Here is a 25,794-nt window from a genome sequence, read left to right as displayed (position 1 = left end):
AATGTATTTAGCGCTCATACCCTCAGCATTTCTCCACAGTGAAGTGGATTTGTGATAAGCCCACGGGAGGCCCACAGTGCGGTCGGCCCCGTCTCTTGCTCCGACCGGCCTTCCTGTACGGCGTCGGAGTCTCAGAAGCGCTGGGAGTTCAGCAGGTTCTTCAGCGGGCCCTGAGCTGGGTACAGTCCCAACCTCAAAGTGCATCAAGTCCGACCCCCCCACTGGGGCTGCTGGAACAGACAGGAAGATATCAGACGCAGGTGCTGGGGAAGCATCTCTGGGTGGCGGGCAGGGAATGGGCGTGGATCCTGTGGGTCCCTGAGCCGTCCGGCTCTTCCTCTTCCCCTGGTCTGATGCTCCCATGCTCACATCCCCATGGCTGCAATTCACATCAAACCTGAGTGAAGGGTGCGGAGGGGCTATGTGGGGTGGGGGTAGCCTTCTGCTCAGAGTACTCTCTGGCATAGAAACATAAAGCAGCCCCGGCTGATTTTTTGTATTTTTAGTAGAGAAAGTAGAGCCCCTAATTTCTCTACTAAAAATACAAAAATTAGCTGGGCATGGCGGCACCTGCCTGTAATCGCAGCTATCGGGAGGCTGAGGCAGGAGAATGGATTGAACCTGGGAGACATAGGTTGCCGTGAGCCCAGATCACGCCATTGCTCTCCAGCCTGGGTGACACAGCAAGACTCAGTCTAAAAAATAATAATAAATGAGTGTATGTCCTCTCCCAGTGAGTCCTCCTCCGTCAGGTCATGGGTGGGACTCATAGGAGACTTGTCAAATGAACTCCCCGTGTCTGTGCCTGAGGAACAGAATGCAGGCTTTCACTGGGCCAGCCCCAGAGAGGAAAAGAGCCGCGTTTGCCTCACGTCTCCCAGATGTTCGCAAACTGACTGGCTTCCTTTCTCAGGGACTCCAGGAAGCTTTGAGATTTCAGGGATTTGCAGCCGGGTTCCATCCAGCTGCGGCTGCCTGGTGTTTTCTGTTGCAGTCAGACTCGGAGATGCTGGCAGGAGTTCCCCGATGGTGCCAGTAAGGGGAGGACATTGCAGTGAACTGAGATGGTGCCACTGCGCTCCAGCCTGGGTGACAGAGCGAGACTCTGTCTCAACACACCAAAAAAGCTTGGCGTGGTGGCTCACTCCTGTAATCCCAGCACTTTGGGTCCTTGAGGCTTGGCAGATCACGAGGTCAAGAGATCCAGTGTAAGCATCTTTCATTCCTGCCTGTCCAGTTGCTTCTTGGACTAGGCTTTCAGTTGGGTCCTCTGATGATATTTCAGTTGGGTTCTTGCGCGTTCCTACCCTGAAGTCTTTGAGGTCACTGGACTATTTTATTTGTGTCTAACTGGAGAGTCAGGAATTTGGAGAATGTACCCAATGGCCAGTTACTGCAGGATTTCTAGAATTTCAGTCTCTTCCAAAATGGACCCACAAGCTAAGAATCGTGCTTTGGCTTTAAAAGGTGTTGGTTTGTTTCTTACATGTCTCAGTTCTTGGGGGGAAAATCAAAGGAATGATAAAACGTTTCATGATACAAAAATGATTTGAGGCTGGGCGCAGAGGCTCACACCTGTAATCCCAGCACTCTGGGAGGCTGAGGAGGAAGGATTACTTGAGCCCAAGAGTTTGAGATCAGCCTGGGCAACAGCGAGATCCTGTGCCTACAGAAATAAAGTGAAATGAAGAAATAGACCAGGTGCAGTAGCCTGTAATCCCAGCGCTGTGGGAGGATCTTGTGGGAGGCTAAGTCAGTAGCATGACTCCAGCTCAGCGGTTCGAGACCAGCCTGGTCAGTATACTGAGCCCCCGTCTCTAGTAATGATACAAAATTAGCTGGACGTGGTGGTGTGCGTTTGCAGTCCCAGCTACACAGGAGTCCGAGGTGGCAGGATCAGTCAGTTGAGCCTGGGAATTGAAGGCTGCAGTGAAATGCTTAAAAAAACAAAGACAGATGTGGTGGCACGCGTGTGTGGTCACAGCTGTGTAGGAAGCTGAGGCTGGAGGATTGCTTGAGGCCATGAAGGTAGAGGCTGCAGTGAGCTGCGATCATGTCACTGCGCTCCAGGCCGGGCAACAGCTTGGGCAACACCTTGTCTCAGCCAAAGTACATTGAAAAAGATACGGCTTTTCTTTATATATATATATATATATACTTTTTTTTTTTTTTTTTTTTTTTTTGAGATGGAGTATCACTGTTGGTACTGAGACTGGAGTGCAATGGCACAATCTCGGCTCACCGCAATCTCCGCCTCCTGGGTTCAAGCAATTCTCTTGCCTCGGCCTCCCGAGTAGCTGGGACTACAGGTGCGCACCACTACGCCCAGCTAATTTTTTGTATTTTTAGTAGAGATGGGGTTTTACCTTGTTGACCAGGATGGTCTCGATCTCTTGACCTCGTGATCCACCCACCTTGGCCTCCCAAAGTGCTGGGATTACAGGCTTGAGCCACCTCGCCCAGCCAGGACTTTTCTTTATATTTTTTAGTTTAAGTTTTGGGGCACATGAGCAGAATGTGCAGGTGTGTGACATAGGTACACACGTACCATGCTGGTGCATCCGTCCCCCCATCATCTACATTAGGTATTTCTCCTAATGCTCTCCCCCAGCAAACCCCCCACCCCCGATCTCCCTCCCCTAGCCCCCGACCCGCTGACAGATGCCAGTGTGTGGAAATTTCAATATGAAAATCAGTGTCCCCCAGAATGTCCTATTTCTTCCCAGCTGGGCTGTTTGTGGAGTTCCGTGGGGAGGCATCTTGGCGCAGCTCACGTGCCCTCAGGAGGAAGTGCCCTGCCATAGTGTCTGTCAGGGGACAGCCTGCTCTCAGCAGCACCCGTCCCCCGGCCCCCAGCAGGCCTGGGCCTCCAAGTCATAACTGGGAACACTCACCGCCTAGTGACAGGACCTCATGTGCTCATTGGAAACTCACCGCTTCTGGTCCAGGGTGCAGTATCCATGCATCTTTTTCGTGTGTTTTCTGTTTTTTTGAGACAGTTTCACTCATGTTGCCCAGGCTGGAGTGCAATGGCATGATCTCGTCTCACTGCAACGTCTGCCTCCGGGGTTCAAGTGCTTCTCCTGCCTCAGCCTCCCAAGTATCTGGGATTACAGGCGCCCACCACCATGCCTGGCTAATTTTTGTATTTTCAGTAGAGACAGAGTTTCATCATATTGGCCAGGCTGGTCAAGCCATTCTCCTGCCTCAGCCTCCTGAGTAGCTGGGATTACAGGTGCCTGCCATCACGCCCGGCAAATTTTTTTTTTTTTTAATTAGCGATGGCATTTCTCCACGTTGGTCAGGCTGGTCTCAAACTCTTCTTTACCCATCTCATCATCTCTCAAACGAGTTATTCTCACTGTTGGGAAGAACTTCTGTGGAAAGCATTGCACTTTTTTTTTTGAGATGGTGTCTTGCTCTCTCCCCAGGCTGGAGTGCAGTGGTGCGATCTTGACTCACCACAACCTCTGCCTTCCAGGTTCGAGCAATTCTGCCGCCTCAGCCTCCCAAGTAGCTGGGATTACAGGCACCAGCTACCACGCCTGGCTAATTTTTGTATCTTTAGTAGAGACGGGGTTTGTCCATGTTGGTCAGGCTGGTCTTGAACTCCTGACCTCAAGTGGTCTGCCCGCCTCGGCCTCCCAAAGTGCTGGGATCGCAGGTGTGAAGCACTGCGCCCATGTAGTTGGTCTTTTGTTTGAATATCCTGCTGTCTATGATGACATAAGCTTTGCCTCCATTTAAATAGCTCTGTTGAGAAATAATTCACGCAGCATACCATCATCCACCCACGAAATCACGGAATTCAGTGGTTTCCACATATTTGCAGGGTTAGTCAAGCACTGCCACTGTGTACCCTCTAGGACGATTTTATCAACCTCAGAGGAAGCCGTGTGCCCATTAAGCAGTAAATTGTCTGCATTCCTCTAGCCCCTCCGTCCTGACAACCACAGATCTGGATTCAGTCTCCATGGATTTGTATCACACGGATATTTCTCTTTTTCTGGAGGCAGTTTCGCTCTTGTTGCCCAGGCTGGAGTGCAATGACGCCATCTCGGCTCACTGCAACCTCCGCTTCCCGGATTAAAGTGATTCTCCTGCCTCAGCCCCCCGAGTAGCTGGGATGACAGGCATGCACCCCTGGGCCTGGCCATTTTGTATTTTTAAGTAGAGACAGAGTTTCTCCACGTTGATCAGGCTGGTCTCGGGTGTCTCAATTCCTGACCTCAGGTCATTCACCCGCCTCGGCCTCCCAAAGTGCTGGGATGACAGGCGTGAGCCACTGTGCCTGGGTCACCTGGATATCCTACAGTCTGTGGCCTTTCATGTGTGTGCCTTGTCTACTGAGCATGATGTTTTCAAGGTTCATCCGTGTCATGGCCTGTGATGGAATTTCGTTCCGTGTTTGAGCTGCCTACGCTTACGTCTTACAGATTGACCCCGTAGCATGAATACATTGTGTGTGTCCGTTCATTAGTTGACAGACACCTTGCTCACTCCCGCTTCTCCTGTATTACGAATAATGCTGTTCAGAGTGTCTGTGTGTGAATATTTCAGTAGAGACCTGTTTTTTCTTTTTCTTTCTGAAATGGACTCTTGCTCTTCTTGCCCAGGCTGTAGTACAGTGGCGCTATCTCCGCTCACTGCAACCTCCACCTCCGGGGTTCGAGCGATTCTTCTGCCTCAGCCTCCCGAGTAGCTGGCATGACAGGTGTGCGCCACCACACCTGGCTAATTTTGTGTTTTTACTAGGGGTTTTACTAGGTTGGCCAGGCTGGTCTCGAACTCCTGACCTAGTCATCGGCCCGCCTCAGCCTCCCAAAGTGTTGGGATTATAGGTGTGAACCACCATGTCTGGCTGTCTCCTTTTCACAGAGAATTCTACGGGACAATCGGGATATTTGAAGACTTTTTTTTTTTTCAGAGTCTTGCTCTGTTGCCGAGGCTGTAGTACAGTGGTGCAATCTCGGCTCACCGCAACCTCCGCCTCCCGGGTTCAAGCGATTCTCCTGCCTCAGCCTCCTGAGTAGTTGGGATTACAGGCACGCACCACCACAGCCATCTAATTTTTTTGTATTTTTTAGTAGAGACGGGGTTTCTCCATGTCGGTCAGGCTAGTCTCAAACTCCCAACGTCAGGTGATCCGCCCGCCTCAGCCTCCCAAAGTGCTGGGATTATAGACGTGAGCCACTGTGCCTGGCTCCTGTGCTTCATATTTTTAAAGAATAGAATATATGGTATAAGCGTAGATCTATTTATATACTTACTTATTCATTTATTTTATTTTTATTGATTTGCTTAATTTTTAAATATTTTTTTAAAGACGGGGTTTCACCATGTTGGTCAGGCTGCTCTAGAACTCCCGACCTCAGGTGATCCGCCCGACTTGGCCTCCAAAGTGCTTGGATTACAGGCGTGAGCCACCATACCTGGCCTTTATTCATTTATTTTAGAGACGGGATCTCGCTCTGTTGCCCAGGCTGGAGTGCTGTGCTCAGTCACAGCTCACTGCACCTATAACTCCTGGGCTCAAAAGGTCCTCGAACCTCAGCCTCCCACGTAGCCGGGACTGCACATGCAAGCCACCATGCCTGGCTGAGTTTTACATTTCTTTGTAAAGATGGGGTCTTGCTGTGTGGCCAAGCTGATCTCAAACTCCTGGCCTCAAGTGATTGCCTCTCCTTGACCTAAAGTGTAGGGGTTACACTGCTTCCAGCCTAAACTGTTTTTTTCTTAAATTGTATTTTAAGTTCTGGGGCACATGTGCAGAGCGTGCAGGATTGTTACACAGGTATACAAATGCCATGGTGGTTTGCTGCATCCATCCCCCTGCATCTACATTAGGTATTTCTCCTAATGCTCTCCCTCCACCATCCTCCCACCCCCAACGGGCCCTGGTGTGTGATGCTCCCCTCCCTGTGTCCGTGTGTTCTCATTGTCCAACACCCACTTATGAGTGAGAACATGCGGTGTTTGGTTTTTTGTTCTTGTGTCAGTTTGCTGAGAATGATGGTTTTCAGCTTCATCCATGTCCCTGCAAAGGACATGAACTCATCCTTTTTGATGGCTGCATAGTATTCCACGGGTTCTCATTGTTCCACTTCCACTTCTGAGTGAGAACATGCGGTGTTTGCTTTTCTGTTCTTGTGTCAGTTTGCTGAGAATGATGGTTTCCAGATTTATCCATGTTTTTACTTTGAGATGATTGTAGGTTTACAAGCAGTTAACGGAAATATGACAGAATCTTGTGTCTGCTTTCCTCAGTTTCCCCCCAGTGGTAGCATTTTGCAAAGCACAAGTTTTAAAAGAAAAACTATATACCACCTAAAAATGTTTTAGTTGTATATAATCAAAACTGCCTCAAATGACATCCACAGGCACATGAGAAACAGCAGCCAACCTGCATCCTCCCTCAACCTCCTGTCCCTCCCCGAACCCCTGAGAATTACTGGTCTGTTCTCTATTTCTGTAACTTTTCTCATTTCAAGAATGCCATATAAATGGAGTCATACAGAGAGTAACTCCTTTCAAATCCTAGATTTCTTTTCCCCCCAGCTCAATACAGTTCCCTGGAGATCCATCCAAGTTGTTGCTGAGAACAATAAGACATTTCCTTTTATATAACACCTGCAAAAAGGCTTTTCCAAATGGCAATGAGACTGTTGCCATTTTGATTCTAAACAAGGCTGCCGCAAGTGGCTTTCGCGTGTATCTCCGCTTATGTGTGGGAGTGTATCTGTGCAGTGAGTTCTTCAAAGCGGAATTACTGAGCCAAAAAGAACATGTGTATAAATTTTCTTTTTCCTGTTTTTTTTTTTTTTTTTTTTTTTTTTTTAAAGAGACAGGGTCTTGCTCTGTCACCCAGCCTGGAGTCATAGCTCACTGCAGCCTGACATCCTGGGCTCAAGTGATCCTTCCCTTTCAGCCTCCAGAGTGGCTGGGACCACAGGCAAGCATAACCAGAAATTTATTTTTATTTCTGTAGAGATAGGGTCTTGCTATGTTGCCCAGGCTGGCCCTGCCCCTAGCCTCCAGTGATCCTCCCTCCTTGGCCTCCCAAAGTGCTGGGATTCCAGCACTAAGCTACTGACTCATGTAACCTTTCAGGAGTGGCATTCAACTTATCTCAAGATAATACAGTCTTGGTGGGTGCATTTGAATGGAGGATGTAAACCTCTGACTTCACCAAGGCATTTGCATTCTGGATACGAGCCTGGTCTTCTACCTGTTCTGATTGATGAAAGCCACTGATGACTTTATTCATTATTTCTTTCTGAGTGAGACTGAACATGGTTTCATACGCTTACATTTTATTTATGTCTCTGAATTGTAGATTCAGTTCCTTTATCCATTTAGGGAGGTGTTTGCTTACAAGAGCTCTTATTTTTATTTTATTTTATTATTGTTTTTGAGACAGTCTTGCTCTGTCTACCAGGCTGGAGTGTGGTGGCTCGATCTTAGCTCACTACAACCTCCGCCTCCCGGGTTGAAGAGATTCTCCTGCCTCAGTCTCCCGAATAGCTGGGACTACAGGCTCACACCACCACGCCCAGCTAATTTTTGTATTTTTAGTAGAGATGGGGTTTCACCATGTTGGCCAGGACACTGTCGATCTCTTGACCTCATGATCCGCCTGCCTTGGCCTCCCAAAATGCTGGGACTATAGGCGTCAGCCACTGCGCCCGGTCACAAGACCTCTTTATAGACCAAAAAGAAAAAAAAAAGATTCCTTTATCTGTTGGCTGCAATTCGTCATGTGCCTGTGGATGTTATTTGAGGCAGTTTTGATTACATACAACTAAAACATTTTTAGGTGGTATATAGTTTTCCTTTTAAAACTTGTGCATTTTTTGTTTAGAAAAGGTATCTTAAACATGAGATTACATGTATTTTTTCAGCTTTTATTGATACATAGTAATTGTACATATTTTTGGGGTGCACGTGATATTCTGATACATTGTGATATCAGAATATCACGTGCACCCCGAAAGTGTGTACAACTATGTGTAAATATTTGTGGTCTGATGATCAAATCAGGTTATGTAGGTATTTGTCACCTCCAAAATTGATTATTTTACTTTGTCTCTTTTTTGAGACAGAGTCTCACTCTGCCACCCAGGCTGGAATGCAGTGGAGTGATCTTGGCTCACTGTAACCTCTCCGCCTCCTGGGTTCAAGCGGTTCTCCTGCCTCAGCGTCCCGAGTAGCTGGCATTACAGGCGCCCACCACGACGCCCGGCTTATTTTTGTATTTTTAGTAGAGATGGGGTTCTACCATGTTGGCCTGGCTGGTCTCAAACTCCCGGCCTCAGGTGATCCCCCCGCCTTGGCCTCCCAAAGTGCTAGGATTACAGGCGTGAGTCACTGCATTTGGCCCCGTTGATTATTTTTCTTGTGCTGGGAACATTTCAGGTCTTCTAGCTGCTTTGAAATGTAGAATATCTTCTTGTTGACTGTCGTCACTGCACTGTGCTGTCAGACACGAGAAGTTATTTCTTTTTTTGAGATGAAGTTTCACTCTTTTTGCCCCAGCTGGAGTGTGATGGAATGATCTCGGCTCACCGCAACCTCTGCCTTCTGGGTTCAAGCAGTTCTCCTGCCTCAGGTTCCTGAGTTGCTGGGATTACAGGCGTGCACCACCACGCCCGGCTATTTTTGTATTTTTAGTAGAGACGGAGTTTCTCCATGTTGGTCAGGCTGGTCTGGAACTGCCGACGTCAGGTGATCCGCCCACCTCAGCCTCCTAAAGTGCTGGGATGACAGGCGTGAGCCACCGCGCCCAGCTTAGGAGTCATTTCTTGAATCTAATTGTATGGGTGTAGCCATCAACCAACTTCTTGTCGTCCTCTCCACCTGCCTCACAGCCTCTCATAACAATCATTTATTGCGGTTGTATCTTTGTTTTTGAGACAGGGTCTCACTCTGTTGCCTAGGCTGGAGTGCAGAGGCACAATTATAGCTCTCTGCAGCCTCAATCTCCAGGGATCAAGCGATCCCCCCATCTCAGCCCCCTTAGTAATTGGGGCTATAGGTACTCCTACCACACCTGGCTCATTTTTTTGATTTTTTGGTAGAGACAGGGTCTTGCTATGTTGCACACGCTGGTCTCTAACTCCTGAGCTCAAGCAGTCCTTCCTCCTCAGCCTTGCAAAGTGCTGGGATCACAGGCATGAATGTTTTGGGGTGCATGTGCAGATCATGCAGCATTGCTGCACAGATACACACGTGGCAGTGTGGTTTGCTGCCTCCATCTCCTGGTCACCTGTATCTGGCATTTCTCCCTATGCTATCTCTACCCAACTCCCCACCCCCCGCTGCCCCTCCCCTGTTTCCCCCAGCAGACCCCAGTGTGTGATGCTCCCCTCCCTGTGTCCGTGTGTTCTCGTTGTTCAACACCTGCCTATGAGTGAGAATACACAGTGTTTGCTTTTCTGTTCTTGTGTCAGTTTGCTGAGAATGATGGTCTCCAGGTTCATCCATGTCCCAGCAAAGGGCACAAACTCATCATTTTTGATGGCTGCGTAGTGTTCCATGGTGCATATGTGCCACATTTTCCTTGTCCAGTCTGTCATTGATGGGCCTTTGGGTTGGTTTCAAGTCTTTGCTATTATAAACAGGGTCACTATGAACATACGTGCACATGTGTCCTTAAAATAGAATGATTTATAATCCTTTGGGGATATACCCAGTCACGGGATTGCTGTATCTTAAGAAACAACTACCACGAGCCCTGCGTTTCCGTCTAGTATTTGTACAATTTAATTTTTGCACGATCAAACCTTTGGGCCACCTCTGGTTTACTTTGCGGTGAGCAGTGAGCTTTGTGTGTAGAGAGCTGTTATTTTTGCAGTTTCCCTGAACCTTGGCTGCCGCTGAAGTCAGTCTTCCAAGTTAGACGGTTAAAATTAGGACAGTGAGCTGAGGACATTCTCAACAGCGCAGGTTGCGGAAGGGAGCTTCCTCTCGTGTCACCCTACCACATCGTGCGTTTTGCCAACCGTGTAACCCTCAGAGATGCCGGCGACCTTTCCTCTTCCTCGAGTTGTAACTTTACCTGGCGTCATTAAGCCGTGAGGCTGCAAATCTCCCTGAATTCAGAAGGAAACAGGCACTTTCCTTTTGCTTCTGTCGTCACCTTTTATGGAAATTCCAGGGTCCACGTGGAGGATGTGTAGGTTTGTTCCATAGGTAAACGTGTACCATGCTCCTCTAGGTGATCAGCCCATCACCTGGATCGGAAGCTCACCATCCATCACCTCTTCTTCCTGACCCTCTCTCTCGCTGACCATCACCCCCATCTCCTGTGTCCATGCAGTCTCATCATTCAGCTTCCACTTATGAGAGAACATGCCGGCTGAGCGTGGTGGCTCACCCTGTCATCCCGGCACTTTGGGAGGCCGAGGTGGGTGGATTGCCTGAGCTCAGGAGTTTGAGACCACCCTGGACAACACAGTGAAACCCCTCTCTACTAAAATACAAAAAAAGTACCTGGGTGTGGTGGCAGGTGCCTGTAGTCCCAGCTACTTGAGAGGCTGAGGCAGAACAATTGCAAGAACCCAGGCGGGGGAGGTTGCAGTGAGCCGAGATTGCGCCACTGCACTGCAGCCTGGGTGACAGAGCGAGACCCCATTTCAAAAAAAAAAGATAAACTAAAAATACAAAAAATTAGCTGGGCATGGTGGCACATGCCTGTAATCCCAGCTACTCAGGAGGCTGAGGCAGGAGAATTGCCTGAATGCAGGAGATGGAGGTTGTGATGAGCCGAGATCGTGCCATTGCACTCCAGCCTGGGTAATGAGCGAAACTCCATCAAAAAAAAAAAAAAAAAAAAGAAAAAAGAACATGCCATGTTTGGTTTTCTGTTCCCACGTTGGTTTGCTGAGGATAACGGCTTCCACCTCCATCCACGTCCCTGCAAAGGACATACTGTTGTTCATTTTCCTGGCTGCATAGTATTCCATGGTGTCTACGTACCACAGGTTCTTTATGCAGTCTAGCACTGATGGACATTTGGGTGGATTCTCTGCCTTTGCTGTTGTGAACTGTGTCACTGTCCTTGCAACCTGCTACATATCCAGCAGCTGTTCACACAGGAGTAGCTGGCATAGGGTTTCCAGTCACGGCGGGTGCACCTGAGTTCAAGTTGCATCTGGAAGAGAACAGAAAGAGAACTTGTTTCTTGACGTCAGGGGCAGAGGGACTGGCCATCTATGAGTCTGTGATGAACACACCATGAAAAGATGAAGAGGGGCTGGCCGAGGTGGCTCACACCTGTCATCCGAGCACTTTCGGAGGCCGAGGTGGGCGGATCACCAGAGGGCAGGAGTTCGAGACCAGCCTGGCCAACATGAATAAACCCCATCTCTGCTAAAAATACAAAAATCAGCCAGGCATAGTGGTGGGGGCCTGTAGTCCCAGCTACTTGGGAGGCTGAGGCAGGAGAATCGCTTGAACCGAAGGCGGAGGTTGCAGTGAGCTGAGATCATACCATTGCACTCTAGCCTGGGTGACAGAGCAAACCTCCATCTCAAAAAAAAAAAAAAAAGGGAAAAGATGTAAAGGATGGGAGAAAGGAGGGTGAGGGAGACAGTCCAGGTGATTGAGAGCCATCACATCTGTTTGCAATTAGACTTTGGGGGTGGTCTGGGGAGGGCTGGGATGGATTTTTAGTACAACAGAGCAGTCATGGAGACCAAGTGGGGGAGGGAGTGCACGTGGCCCATCCATCCTCTGACGGAGCTCCGCCTCACCAGTCCTGTGTGTTTTTGTGTGCGTGTGTGTGTGTGTGTGTGCATTCATGCCTTGGCTTGTGTGTATGTGTGTGTGTGTTCATCAGGGTGTTAGGGTCCTCATAAAAAGTTAATTAGAGTCGTAACCCCCGAGTAAGCAGTAAGTTCACTGCAGATGATCAAGGTACGTAAAGGTCACTGGGGTGGACCCTGCTTCCACATGACTAGTGCCCTTGAAGAAGGGGATATTGGCCAAGTGCGGTGGCTCATGCCTTTAATTCCAGCACTTTGGAAGGCTCCTGTGGTTTGGCTCTGTGTCCCCACCCAAATCTCAGCTGAAATTCATCTCCACATGTCCAGGGAAGGACCTGGGAGGTGGAGGTTGTGAGGAGCTGAGATCGTGCCACTGTACTCCAGCCTGAGCAACAGAGTGAGACTCCGTCTCAAAAAAAAAAAAATTAATAAAAAAAATCTAGTGAAAATACCAGTAGGACACACCAGTCTGGCATTAAATAACCAACGATTGCCTCTTGAAAGTTACACGTCTGTTAATTGTCAGTCGTTACTGCGTTACACAGAACTCTCTTGTCAAATTAATATGAAATATCTTGTTTGTTTATGCAGATTTAAAGATGTGTTTGGAAAGCTATGTTGACTGAGAAAATGGTTAATTATAAAAGGATAGTAATTTATGTCCACTTAGATTTAGAAAATACACAAAGCCACGGAGAAGGACATTAAAATTCTTCTTCTGTCTTCTCTCTGCAAAAGTTTCTGCCATCATCTTAAAATATTGCCCCTTTCTCTGGGATTCCAATTATGTATGAGACGAGATTATTTGATACTGTTCACAACTCCTGGAAGCTCTATTTTTATGGTTTCACTCTTATTTATTTATTTTGAGACAGGGTCTTCTGTCCCCCAGGCTTGAGTGCAGTGGTACAATCATAGCTACTGCAGCCTTGAACTCCTGGGCTCAAGTGATCCTCCCACCTCTGCCTCCTGAGTAGTGGCAGATTCAGTGTCTGCTGGGGACCTGCTTCCTGGTTGGTTGATGGAGGCTTCTTGCTGTGTCCTGTCATGGTGGAAGGGGTGAGGGAGCTCTCTTGGGTCCCGTTCATAAGGGCACTAATTCCCAGCTAGAGGCTCCACCCTCCTGACCTCATCACCTCCCAAAGCCCCACCTCCCAACACCATCACCTTGGGTTTAAAAAATATAATTTTATATATTTTACAAAATTTTATAATTTGATATATTTGTAATATATAATATATATAATTTTATATATTTTATAAAAGTTTATTAAATATATACATGTATTATGTAAATGTAACATAATTATAATATATACATGTATTATATATTATAATTATACATGTAATATATAACTCATATATCAAATATTCATATATTAAAAGTTTATGAAATATATTTTAAATTTATAGAATTCAAAATTTATAAAATATATGAAATTTATATATTTCAATTATATATTTTAAATTATATAAATATATAAAATTTTCAATATATATTTTTATATGATACATATATAAATTTATATAATTTAAAATTATATAAGTATATAAATATATAAATTTACATAATTTAAAATGTATAAAATATATTTTAAATTTATGTATTTTATAAAATATATAATGTATAAAACTTTATATATATATAAAAGAAATATGTGGGTTTTTTTTGCTTAGAGTGCTGTGCACAGATTTTCCGGGTAACATGTATGCTGTGAAATGAGGATGTTTCAGAACCTGTGTTCTGGTCCATCATGTGTTAACTGTGAAGTTTACCTCCTTGCCTTGCTTTGAGATGACAGATGAGGACTAACCATGTGCTCAAGAACACAAGGTCAGGTGTTCGAGACCAGCCTGGCCAACATGGCGAAACCCCATTTCTACTAAAAATACAAAAAAAAAAATTAGCTGGGCTTGGTGACAGGCACCTGTAATCCCAGCTGCTCAGAAGGCTGAGGCAGGAGAATTGCTTCACCCCAGGAGGTAGAGGTTGCAGTGAGCCGAGATCGTGCCACTGCACTCCAGCCTGGGTGGCAAGAGCGAGACTCCATCTCAAAAAAACCCAAAGAAAGAAAAAACCAAAACAGATCAAGCTGTTGCCTGTTTTTTCTGCCTTTTGTTTCTGACACTCAGAGCTGTGACATGTTTCATCCATGTAAAGATGAAAGCATGCAGTGGTCCTCACGTTACACAGACGGCCTTTCCTGATTCATACAACACATCCCAAACATGTTCCCCCACCTTTTAACAAGGGACAAATGGAGGCTGAGTGGGTGAGGGGTGAAAGCATCGTTTGAATCATGAACCGAGGGAAGTGAGTGTCATGGTTGCCACATTGTGGGACCCCCTCTGCCCTCCTATCTCTTGGATAACAGAGTCCTCAAGGTCTTGTATCTGTACAAAGAAGGTTGAGTTTGATCTAATGTTTCTGCCTGCAGTGGAAAGATTTGTAGAAACCTCAGCAGCCATAAATACATCAGAACAGAACAGCCTTTTTATTAATGTAGAACGTCTTCCCAGGAAGTAAACTCAGGGGAAGGCAGCAGTTCCTTCTAGCAGAATCAATTCCAAGTGTGTCCAAGTGCTACGGATATTCCGAAGGACCATGGCTTTGTGGTTCTATGTAGATTCGTGCAGTCTGAGCCTTGTGTGTGCTTTTTCTGATGGACTGGAAACCAGCGACATGAAAGGCATGATCGGGGTGGGAGACTCGGCAAGGTCTCTGGGGAGGCGTCTCTGTTCCAGCATCATCCTTTGCCATCTTTGTGGGGTTATGTCTTCATTTCATTAGCAAGCGTGGTGTGCTCACGGGCGTCATCTCAGCAAACACCAACGATACCTCTGCTTATTGGAAACATTTTATAGCAAGTGGATCAACTCAGGTCTCTGGCTAGGAGATGAAAATTTTCACATGAGCTTCAGCCACTCTGGGCCGCCCCACGATACCTCACGGCGTGGAGGTAGGAAAGATTTTTCCTCCATGCCCCTACTGAGGCTGGTACAATGAGTCATCTTGGGTTCACCTGGCAGTCTACCTCGTATCTTGAGGGCAGATCCCTAGAAGTGATTTTGCTAGATCAAAGGATGCATACATGTGTCACTGTGACAGATATTAGTCAACTTACTCCCGTAGGGATTTTGCCATTTTGCCTTCCCACTCAATCTTCACAGACTTATTAGAGAAACTTGATGTCAATGCTTTGGAATTTTTCTCAATCTAATAAGAGATAATGCTTCATACCATTTGACCCAGCAATCCCATGACTGGGTGTATACCCAAAGGATTATAAATCATTTTACTATAAAGATACATGCACACGTATGTTTATTGCAGCACTATTTGCAGTAGCAAAGACTTGGAACCAACCCACATGCCCATCGATGATAGACTGGATAAAGAAAATGTGGCACATAGGTGCCATGGAATACTATGCAGCCGTAACAAAGGATGAGTTCATGTTCTTTGTAGTGACATGGATGGAAGCCATCATTCTCAGCAAACTAACACAAGAACAGAAAACCAAACACCACATATTCTCACTCATACGTGGCAGATGAACAATGAGAACACATGGACACAGGGAGGGGAACATCACACACTGGGGCCTGTTGGGGGGTGGGGGCGCTAGTGGGGGGATAGCGGGGTACGGGGATTGGGGAGGGGGAGCATTAAGAGAAGTACCTAATGTAGATGACAGGTTGATGGGTGCAGCAAACCACCATGGCACGTGTATACCTGTGTAACACATCTGCACATTCTGCACATGCATCTCACAAAAGTATTTCAGTGCAGTCTGAATGAGCATGTCTCTTATTAGATAAAAAGGAGAACATGTATGTTGAGGGCCATTTGAGTCTGTTCTGTATATAAACTGATGTTTTTACCCTTTTCTCTGGAGCATATTTGGGGTTTGTCTGGAGTTGAACTTTTTAGTTATCTGAAAACTAGGTGTTAGTATTTCTGACAGAAGTTGCAGATTCTCTCCCAGCTCATTATTTGTTTTACTCTGCTTATGGAGATTTGTTTTGTTTTTTACCATGTGATTTTTTTTTAGTGTCTTGTTCTGTCACTCAGGCTGGAGGGCAGTGGCATGATCTTGGCTCACTGCAGCCCCCATTCCTTGGGCTCAGGTGGTCCTCCCATCTCAGCCGCCCAACTTGCCAGGACTGCAGGCACACAGCTCCACGCCTGGTGAATTCTTAAATTTGTTTCTGTAGACATGAGGTCTGCCTGAGTTTCCCAGGCTGGTCTTGAGCTTCTGGCCTCAAGTGATCCTGCACATCAACCTCCCAAAGTGCTGGGATTACAGGTGTGAGCCACTGCCTCGGCCTGTTGTTGTTATCATGTGATTTTAAAATGGTGAAATTGATCTAACCATCGTTCTGAATTTGGCTCCGGAAGCCTTTCCTTCCATGGAGGTGAAGGTGTTCATGCTTTCTTGTACTGTTCTCATGGTTTAATGTTGTCCTTGCTTGGAGTTCATTCTGAAGCATGCTGTCAGGTCTGGATCTAGTTTTATCTCCAGGTTGCCCGGCACCTCTCATTAAAAAGCCCATCTTGGCCGGGCGTGGTGGCTCACACCTGTAATCCAAGCACTTTGGAGGCCAAGGCGGGTGGATCACCTGAGCTCAGGAGTTCAAGACCAGTCTGAGCAACATGGTGAAACTCCATCTTAAAAAAAAAAAAAGCCCATCTTTGCTGTTTTTGTCATATACTAAATTTCCACATGCAGTTAACCTATTTCTGGAAATTCTGCCCTCTCCCTTGCTCTGTTAATGCCTTCAGCCCTTCCCATCTAATTACAGAGGCTTTTGCACATGTTTTAAGGGCTGGTGTGTTCTCTGTCTTTGTATGTATCAGGATTTTCCTCTTTGCCACCCCATTTGCAAGTCTTTACAGGATTTTTAGAATCGATTCGTCCAGTTTGCATAAAAGAAATTCTGCGAGCCATTTTGATTGGATCGTATGGAATTCGCCATCGACTTGGGTGATTCGGAGACTTTGAGGGTTGTTATCAGTTTAGATATTTTTATCACCCCTCTAACTCATATTTTAGGTTCGGGGGTAGAGATGCAGGTTTGTGCCCTGGGTACATTGCGTGACGCTGAGGTATGCAGTGCGAAGGATTCCGTCACCCAGGTAGTGAGCATACCGCCTGATAGTTTTCCAACCCTCGCTCCATCCCATCCTCACCCACTGTGTTTCTCAGTGTATGTGGTTCCTCTCTTTATGTCCGTGTGTATTTGATGTTTAGCTTCCAGTAATAAGTGAGAACATGTAGCATTTAGTTTCCTGGTTCTGTGTTCATTCCTGTAGGATAATGGTCTCCACATGCATCTATGTGGCTGCAAAGCACATGATTCCATCCTTTTTAATGGCTGCGTAGTATTCCATGGTATAGATGTACCACATTTTCCTCTATCATTTGACCCAGCAATGCCATTACTGGGTATATTCCCAAAGGAAATAAGTCATTCTACCAAAAGACACAGGCACTGTCGGTTCATCGCAGCACGATTCAGAATAGCAAAGACACTGAGTCAAACCAGGTGTCTGTCAACTCTGGATTGGACAAAGTTTGGGTCTTTTGTTTTTGTTTTGAGACAGTCTTGCTCTGTCACCCAGGCTGGAATGTGGTGGCATTATCACAGCTCCCTGCAGCCTCAACCTCCCAGGCTCACATGATCCTCTGAACTCAGCCTCCCGGGTAGCTGGGATGACAGCCATGTGCCCCCGTGCCTGGCTCATTTTTTTGTACCTTATTTTGTTTTGTAGAAATAGGGCTTCACCATTTGGCCCAGACTGGTCTTGAACTCCTGGGTTTAAGCAGTCTGCCTGCCTTGGGCTTCCAAAGTGCTGGGATTACAGGCATGAGCCACTGTGCCTGACCAGTTTGGGTCTTTTGAGAAACACACAGGAATAAGGAAGGGGACGTGCCAGAGATATACTAGGGAGACTGTGTGTGAAGGGTCTACGAGACAGAGGCGGAGGACGGTGGGGAAGGCTTTTGGGTTACAGTGTCTGCTCCTCACACCTGTGAAAAAATAGGGCGAGGAATGGTAGAAAGAATGCCCCACCTGCTCTCTGATCATGCTGAGTCACGACTGGGAAGTCCCAAGGAAGCGCATTCTTGCAACACACATTGTCCCTCTGCAGAGCCACCGGGTGGGTGGCGTCAGGTGACTGTGGCAGCCAGCAGTCTCTGTTGTGTGTGTGTGTCTGCGTGCGCAGGTACATATTGCTCAGCCGCAGTGCCAGCTTCCTGGCCAATTAAAAAAAAAAACACTGAACTCTTCTTGTAGCTGGACTTAGAGATGCAGCAAGGATCCATGCTGCTTTCCATGATGCTTTATTTATTTATTTAGAGATGGAGTTTTGCTCTTGTCACCCAGGCTGGAGTGCAGTGGCACAATCTCGGCTCACAGCAGCCTCCGTCTCCCGGGTTCAAGCGATTCTCCTGCCTCTGCCTCCTGAGTAGCAGGGATTACAGGCGCCCAACACCACACCTGGCTAGTTTTTGTATTTTTAGTAGAGATGTGGTTTCTCCGTGTTGGTCGGGCTAGACTTGAACTCCTGACCTCACATGATCCACCTGCCTCGGCCTCCCAAAGCGCTGGGATGACAGGCATGAGCCACCGTGTCCGGCGGCTGTTTTGTTTGTATGTTTCTTTGAGCTGGAGTCTCACTACATTGCCCAGGCTTCAGTGCCGTGGTACAATCACAGCTCACTGTGTTTTCAGACCCCACGGGCACCTCCAGGGCACCACCGTGGTGCCATGACATTCTCACCAAGACCAAGGGTGTCTTTCCGTTGGCTCAGCTGTACTTCTGTGTATTTAGAGGAGCTTGTTTCCTGAAACATGTTTTGCACACTCTCTATCACCAGTCTCATTTTCTGTCGCTGCTATTTCTCTATTACAAGGAGGCCTGTCTTCTCATGTCTTTATCTGCTGTCCGTTGATTTTGTGTTGATGGAAGCTATCGACGTTTGCCTCTGAATTCCCTGTCTGGCTCCCTTCTGGAATTCTCTTCCTGGATTTGTTTAATGCCGATTTTCTTAGGTTTTTCCTGGCATACCGTTACATCATCTGCAAACATATTTTCACTCTCCCTCCGCGGTTCTTGTACCTGCTGTGGTTATTTACCACATTGGATAGTTCTCCAATAGCAAGGTAAATGGCGGCGTGCACTCCTGTAACCCCAGCTTTTTGGGAGGCCACGGCGGGAGGATCACTTGAGCCTCGGGGATTAAGACTGGCTTTGGCAACACAGCAAGGCCCAATTTTTTACAAAAACGAAATAGTAAAAAATTACCCGGGTGTGGTGGCTCACACCCACTTGTGACGGTGAGGAAGAGGGATCACTTGAGCCCCGGAAACGGAGTCTGCCTGCAGTGAGTCGTGAGCTTTCTTTCTAAGGTGATTCATAACTGGAAGGTGTGAGATCTGTAAGTTCTAGATTGTTGCCAAACACATCTGTGTATTTCGAGTGGATGGTACCGTATCCAGGAGGACCAAAGCTCCCTGAGGCAGAGAACACGTTTTTGTGGATGTAATTCGTTTCCCTGTATGCTGGGCACAGAGTGTGCGTGCTGCTACATGTATTTTATAAAACAAGAAGAGAAGGGTGGAAGGTGGATGGAAGGAGGAAGAAAGGAGGGAAGAAAGGAAAGAGGAGAGGAAAGGGGAAGAAGGAAGGAAAGAGTGAGAAACGAAGGAAAAAGAGAAGTAAAGATGAAGGAAAGGAGGGAAAGGGGGAAAGAAGGAAGGAGTGAAATAAAGAGGAAAGGAGGGGAAGAGGGAGGGAAGGAAGGGAAGAAGGAAGGGAAACTAGAAAGAGGGAAGGAAGGGCTGAAGGAAGACAGGAAAAATGGAAGGAGGAAGGAAGAAGGAAACAAGGAAAGAGAGAAGGAAGGGAGAACAAATGGAAGGAAGAAAAACATACAAATCCCCCTGAAAATGTGGCTCACTTAAGCAGAGATTCAAGTGAGATCTGCCTACACCTGTGATAGCAGCTAGGAAGCAACCTGTAGGAAGCATGTCTGACTTTCTGTGCTCTGGTGCTTGACTTCCAGGCCTTGTCAACCTTAAGGAGACTGCCCCTCCCGTAGCTAGCGGACCCCGCAACCCGCTTCTGAGCCTGTCTTTCATGTGCAAACCCACCAATCCAGAACCCACACCGCAGCTGTGTTCTTTACTGGGGTTGCGGCGTGCTCCACCTGACTTTCCACCTGCCCTCATCAGCGACTTCTCCACAGCAGCGTCCCCCTCTGTTGGGTCCGCCAACCGTAAATCACAGGGAAGTCTACAGTTTAAAACACAGATGAGCAGACGTGTCCTGCTCAGTGCTGCCCGGAGAGCAGAGGATTAGCGTATCCATCCCACCCACCTTTCTGAAGCTGACATTCACCGCGTATTGCAGCGCCTGCCAGGGACTCCCAGGGATTGACAGGCACTTTAGGAGGTGGTTTTTTTCCGCTTTCATTACTTGGGACTAATCCACCTTAATACATTCAGGCCTCCCCGGCCTGTGGGAATTCAAGGGGAACAGGAACAGAAATAACTGAACTATGACTCCCTTTGGCGCCGTGGGCTCTTGAGGCTGAATTCTTACAAATACGTGCTTTGCTTTTAAATCTCACTCAGACCATTTTTTCTTCTTCTTTTTCAGTGTTTGCTCCACAACCCGACCGTGTCGCTATAGTGACGGGTGGGACATGTGGCATCGGCTACTCCACAGCGAAGCATCTGGCGAGACTGGGCATGCATGTGATCATAGGTGAGGACTTCTCCAGTGAATCGTGGCTTTCTTGTTTGCTTGTTTTCTGAGACAGGCTGGACTGCCACCTCCGCCTCCTGGGTTCAAGCAATTCTCCCACTGCAGCCTCTTGAGTAGCTGGGTTTACAGACATGCACCACCCTGCCCGGCTAATTGTTGTATTTTTCGTAGAGACGGTGTTTCAGTATGCTGGCCAGGCTGGTCTTGAACTCCTGACCTAGTGATCTGCCTGCCTCGGCCTCCCAAAGTGCTGCGATGACAGGTGTGGGCCACCACCCCTGGCAGAGTTAGCTGTGCTGTATACCTCATTTAGAGGTGTATGCAAACGTTGATTTACATATAACAATTGAGATCCAGGAAGCTCATCAGGGTGATACTTAAAACCTGGAAAACACAGGAAGGTGTAGGACCCTCTTGGGAATAGATGCATGCTCTGCTTCTACATTGCTGCTGTGTTGTTTTCACATGATTTACTGGGAAAAAAATAACGACATATCTTCATCAGTTTCCTGGGGGGGCTCTAACGAAGCATCTCAAGGAGACTGGAGGTTGTTTAAAAAGCCAGAATTTATTTTTCATGATTCTGGAGGTTGAATTCACAGTGTGGGCAGGGCTGTCTCCTCCTGAGGCCTCGCTCCTGGGCGTGGAGGCGCCGTCTTCTCCCCGCGTCCTCCCGGGGCTGTCCCTCTGTGCGTGTCTGTGTCCTCATATGCCCTTCTCATAAGGGCCCCAGTTCTATTAGACAGGGCCCAGCGAGTGACCTCATTTCACCTTGGTCACTGCTTCACAAACCCTGTTTCCAAACACAGTCACATTCTGAGGTCCTGGGGTTAAGGACTTCCATTAGAGAATGTTGTTCAAATACAAGCTCGTGACAGAATCTGAACAATTTGTGGCCTTCGTGCTTTCTCTGCACCCGTGCCCTGTAGCTACTCAACGTTTGATTTCTGCTCTCCTTTCTGAACATCTCTCTAAAAGCTCTTCGTGATCTCTGACTCCTCGTTAAGTGTGACCTCTTGAGGTCTTCCTTCAATGGGGAAAATGAGGACAGTTCAGATCTTGCATTCCGCGATGCTCAACGTTCCTGGTCAATTGTGTAGCTGGGGAAGTTTAAACCGGCCAGCTTTAAAGCAGGAGTGGCAGGAAACAGACCTCTCCAACACTGAGCTGAGGAAGGAAGTGGCTTTTTATTCTGCCGGGAGCTGCGGGAGGGCTAAGCCTCATTCACCGAGCTTCCTGAGAAGGAGCTTGTTTCCCCGTTTATAGGCTTACAACGCTGAAGGGGAAACTGAGGCAAAACTATGTCATTGTCCATTGGCTGGACGTCAGACCTCACAATCTTTTGGCTTCATTGACTTGCTAGTTTATACACAGCATGACGGGGAACAGGCAGGGGAGGGGCTTACACAGACAACACAAAGGCAGTAAATTATTAGCTGGCAGAGCCGTTTCCAGGAGCAGGTGTGGGTCGTGCAGACGTGGAGGACGTGACCCAGCGCCAGGCTCTGGCTGGTAGGAACTCTTCCAAGGCTTATAGATAGCAGCGATGCTGAGAACCGAAAACCCAGTCCTCTTCCCAGTCCTTGGGCCTCTTTGTGGCCTGGTCAGTGGCGTCATCGGCAAGTCCCCTGACCACGGATTCAAGCTCTTTGGTATTTTATTTCTTTTTCACCCTCCTTCCCATCCGGAGTGGAGGGGAGGGAGGAGGTGGAGACCAGGAAGCTGGAGGATGCAAGGGGGTCTCCCCCTAAAAGATGTGTGGAGGTGACCTTCGAAGCATAAAAGCTTTAATGTGTCTTATGCCCACTCTCGACACCATCTGCATTTCATTGATTGATTGATTCATTCATTCATTCATTTTATTTCAGACAGGATCCTGCTCTGTCAGCCCAGACTGCAGGGCAGTGATACAATCATAGCTCACTGCAACCTCAGACTCCTGGGCTCAAACTATCCTCCTGCCCCAGCCTCATGAGCAGCTGCTGCTACAGGCACGCATCACCATGCCAAGCTCATTTTATTTATTTATTATTATTTCCTTGAGACAGTCTTGCTCTGTCACCCAGACTGAAGTACAGTGGTGCCATCTTGGCTTGCGGCGATCTCTCCCTCTCGGGTTCAAGCAACTCTCATGCCTCAGCCTACTGAGTAGCTGGGATTACAGGCGTGCACCACCATGCCCAGCTGATTTTTGTATTTTTAGTAGAGATTGGTTTTCGCCCTTTTGGCCAGGCTGGTGTCGCATTACTGACCTCAGGTGATCCACCCGCCCCAGCCTCCCAAAGTGCTGGGATTACAGGCATGAGCCACCATGCCCCGCCCCAGCTATTGAAAAAAATGATTTTGGTGGCTAGACATGGTGACTCACGCCTTTAATACTGCCACTTTGAGAAGTCAAGGCAGGTGAATCGCTTGACGTCAGGGGTTCAAGACCAGCCTGGCCAACATGGCGAAGCCCCAACTTTACTAAAAATACAAAAGTTGGCCAGGCTTGGTGGTGGGCGCCTGTAGTCCCAGCTCCTCGGGAGGCTGAGGTGGGAGCAGTCACTGAACTCTAGAGGCAGAGGTTGCAGTGAGCCAAGATCACGGCACTGCACTCCAGCCTGGGTGACAGAGTGAGACTCCCTCTCAAAAAAACAAACAAAAACTAAAACAAAAAATAAAACAAAAATTGTTTTGGAGATACAGGGTTTCACTATGTTGCCCAGGCTTGTCCTGAACTCCTGGGTTGAAGTGATCCTTCCACCTTGGCCTCCCAAAGTGCTGGGTTTACAAGTGTGAGCCACTACGCCTGGCCCCATTTGCTTTTAATGATAGCTTTTACGGGGTCTGCTTTTATAAACATCATACTGTAGGTCTGGTTTTATTTATTTATTTTCGGAGACAGAGTCTTGCGGTGTCGCCCAGGCTGGAGTACAGTGCTGCGATCTCCGCTCACTGCATCCTCCACCTCCCAGATTGAAGAGACTCTCCTGACTCAGCCTCCCGAGTAGCTGGGACTACAGGTGCACGCCACCATGCATGGCTAACTTTTGTATTTTTAGTAGGGACAGCGTTTCACCATGTTGTTCAGGCTGGTCTCAAACTCCTGACCTTGTTATCTGCCCACCTCGGCCTCCCAAATTGCTGGGATGACAGGCGTGAGCCACTGCGCCTGGCCAACTTCTGGTTTTAGATACGCAGGATCATATTCACTTAGAATTTTCCAAAAACAATGCCCACTGTTGATTAAGTCTTTCTTTCTCCCGTTCCTTCTTCCCTTGCTGCAATTTATGGAAAGCTGATCATGGAGCATAAACAGTGCTTGGAACTGGACATTTCAAGACAAATTTGTCTCGGTTCTTCCTTATCTTCCTGTTCAGGACACAGCCCTTTCTGGGCCTGGAGCACCTTTGCAAAAGCCAGAAAGCCTCAAGCGTAAGAGCACGAATCTGATCTGCTGACAGGTCTAAAGGAAGAGCCTTTCTGGGCCTGAGGGGGCTGGACCTGTCAATGCCTCATTGCGTAGGCTGAACGTCCCCATATTATGAACGGTTCAGCTGACATTCAGATAGAAGATATGAGGAAAAAATGAGATTCCCACGTCATCGCATGCATTAAATCTATACCAGAAAACTGTGGTCTACACATGTGTTTCAATACCCGCCGTGGTTCTGAGCCTCGCGCGTGTAAATACCCGCCGTGGTTCTGAGCCTCGCGCGTGTAAATACCCGCCGTGGTTCTGAGCCTCGTGTGTGTAAATACCCACTGTGGTTCTGAGCCTCGTCCCTTTAAATAACTGCTGTGGTTCTGAGCCTCGCGTGTGTAAATACCCGCCGTGGTTCTGAGCCTCGTGTGTGTAAATACCCACTGTGGTTCTGAGCCTCGTCCATTTAAATAACTGCTGTGGTTCTGAGCCTCGTGCGTTTAAATACCCGCCGTGGTTCTGAGCCTTGCGCGTGTAAATACCCGCCGTGGTTCTGAGCCTCGCGTGTGTAAATACCCGCCGTGGTTCTGAGCCTCACGCGTGTAAATACCCGCCGTGGTTCTGAGCCTCGTGTGTGTAAATACCCACTGTGGTTCTGAGCCTCGCGCGTGTAAATACCCGCCGTGGTTCTGAGCCTCGTGTGTGTAAATACCCACTGTGGTTCTGAGCCTCGTCCCTTTAAATAACTGCTGTGGTTCTGAGCCTCGCGTGTGTAAATACCCGCCGTGGTTCTGAGCCTCGTGTGTGTAAATACCCACTGTGGTTCTGAGCCTCGTCCCTTTAAATAACTGCTGTGGTTCTGAGCCTCGTCCCTTTAAATAACTGCTGTGGTTCTGAGCCTCGTGCGTTTAAATACCCTTCTCTCAATGCTGTCACAGGACTCGCCCCAAAAGGGAGTTTTGGGCTTGGCTCACCCTGGAACGCCGCTGACACCACATGATGCCAGCAGGTTAATGAGTGAGAGGCCAAAGGAGGAAGAATTTGCCAAGCTCTTTTCCCCTAAAGAGCTGCCCCTTTGACACACCTTACAATCTGACCTCTCTGGTCAAAGACATTTGAAAAAATGATGACAAAATAAAACCATATTGTTGTCTTCAATGCATATTCACTTTCTAAGCCATTAAAGAAACCAGGCCGAGTATGGCGGCTCAGGCCTGTCATCCCAGCACTTTGGGAGGCAGAGGTGGGTGGATTACCTGAGGTCAGGAGTTCAAGACCAGCCTGGGCAACATAGTGAAGCTCAGTCTCTACTAAAAATTCACACATATACATATGTGTGTGTGTGTGTGTGTGTGTGTAAATATAAATATGTATTTTTAGTATGTATAAATACCTATATATACTAATAATACATATATATGTATATATAAAATATATACTAAAAATACAGATATGTATATATTTATATTTATGTATATAAATATGTAAATATATACACATCAATATATACATATATAAATGTGTGTATATACATTTTATATTTTATATAGTATATATTATATGTACATACATATATATTATATATGTGATATGTATATACATCTATAATTTTATAAATATACATAATTATATATACATATACATACAGGTGTGTATGTATATGTACATAAAAGATTAGCCAAGTGTAATGGTGGGCACCTTAATCCCAGGTACTCAGGAGGCTGTGGCAGGAGAATCACTTGAACTGGGGAGGTGGAGGCTGCAGTGAGCTGAGATCACACCACTGCACTCCACCCTGGGTGATAGAGTGAGACTCTATCCAAAAAAACAAAAATAAACAACCG

General features: G+C 47.3%; 1 protein-coding gene across 1 annotated transcript in view; it reads left to right on the top strand.

The window, feature by feature from the left end:
* Window positions 1–25,794, top strand: part of DHRSX (dehydrogenase/reductase X-linked) — a 195,705-nt gene that overhangs the window by 18,053 nt on the left and 151,858 nt on the right. Inside the window, exon 2 of the mRNA XM_078362397.1 lies at window positions 20,437–20,544. Within this exon, the coding sequence (XP_078218523.1) occupies window positions 20,437–20,544 (108 nt within the window). The remainder of the gene's footprint in view (window positions 1–20,436; window positions 20,545–25,794) is intronic.

Source organism: Callithrix jacchus, chromosome X (assembly GCF_049354715.1).
Source record: "Callithrix jacchus isolate 240 chromosome X, calJac240_pri, whole genome shotgun sequence".
Lineage (NCBI taxonomy): Eukaryota > Metazoa > Chordata > Mammalia > Primates > Cebidae > Callithrix > Callithrix jacchus.
This window is presented reverse-complemented; position numbering and strand designations above follow the sequence as displayed.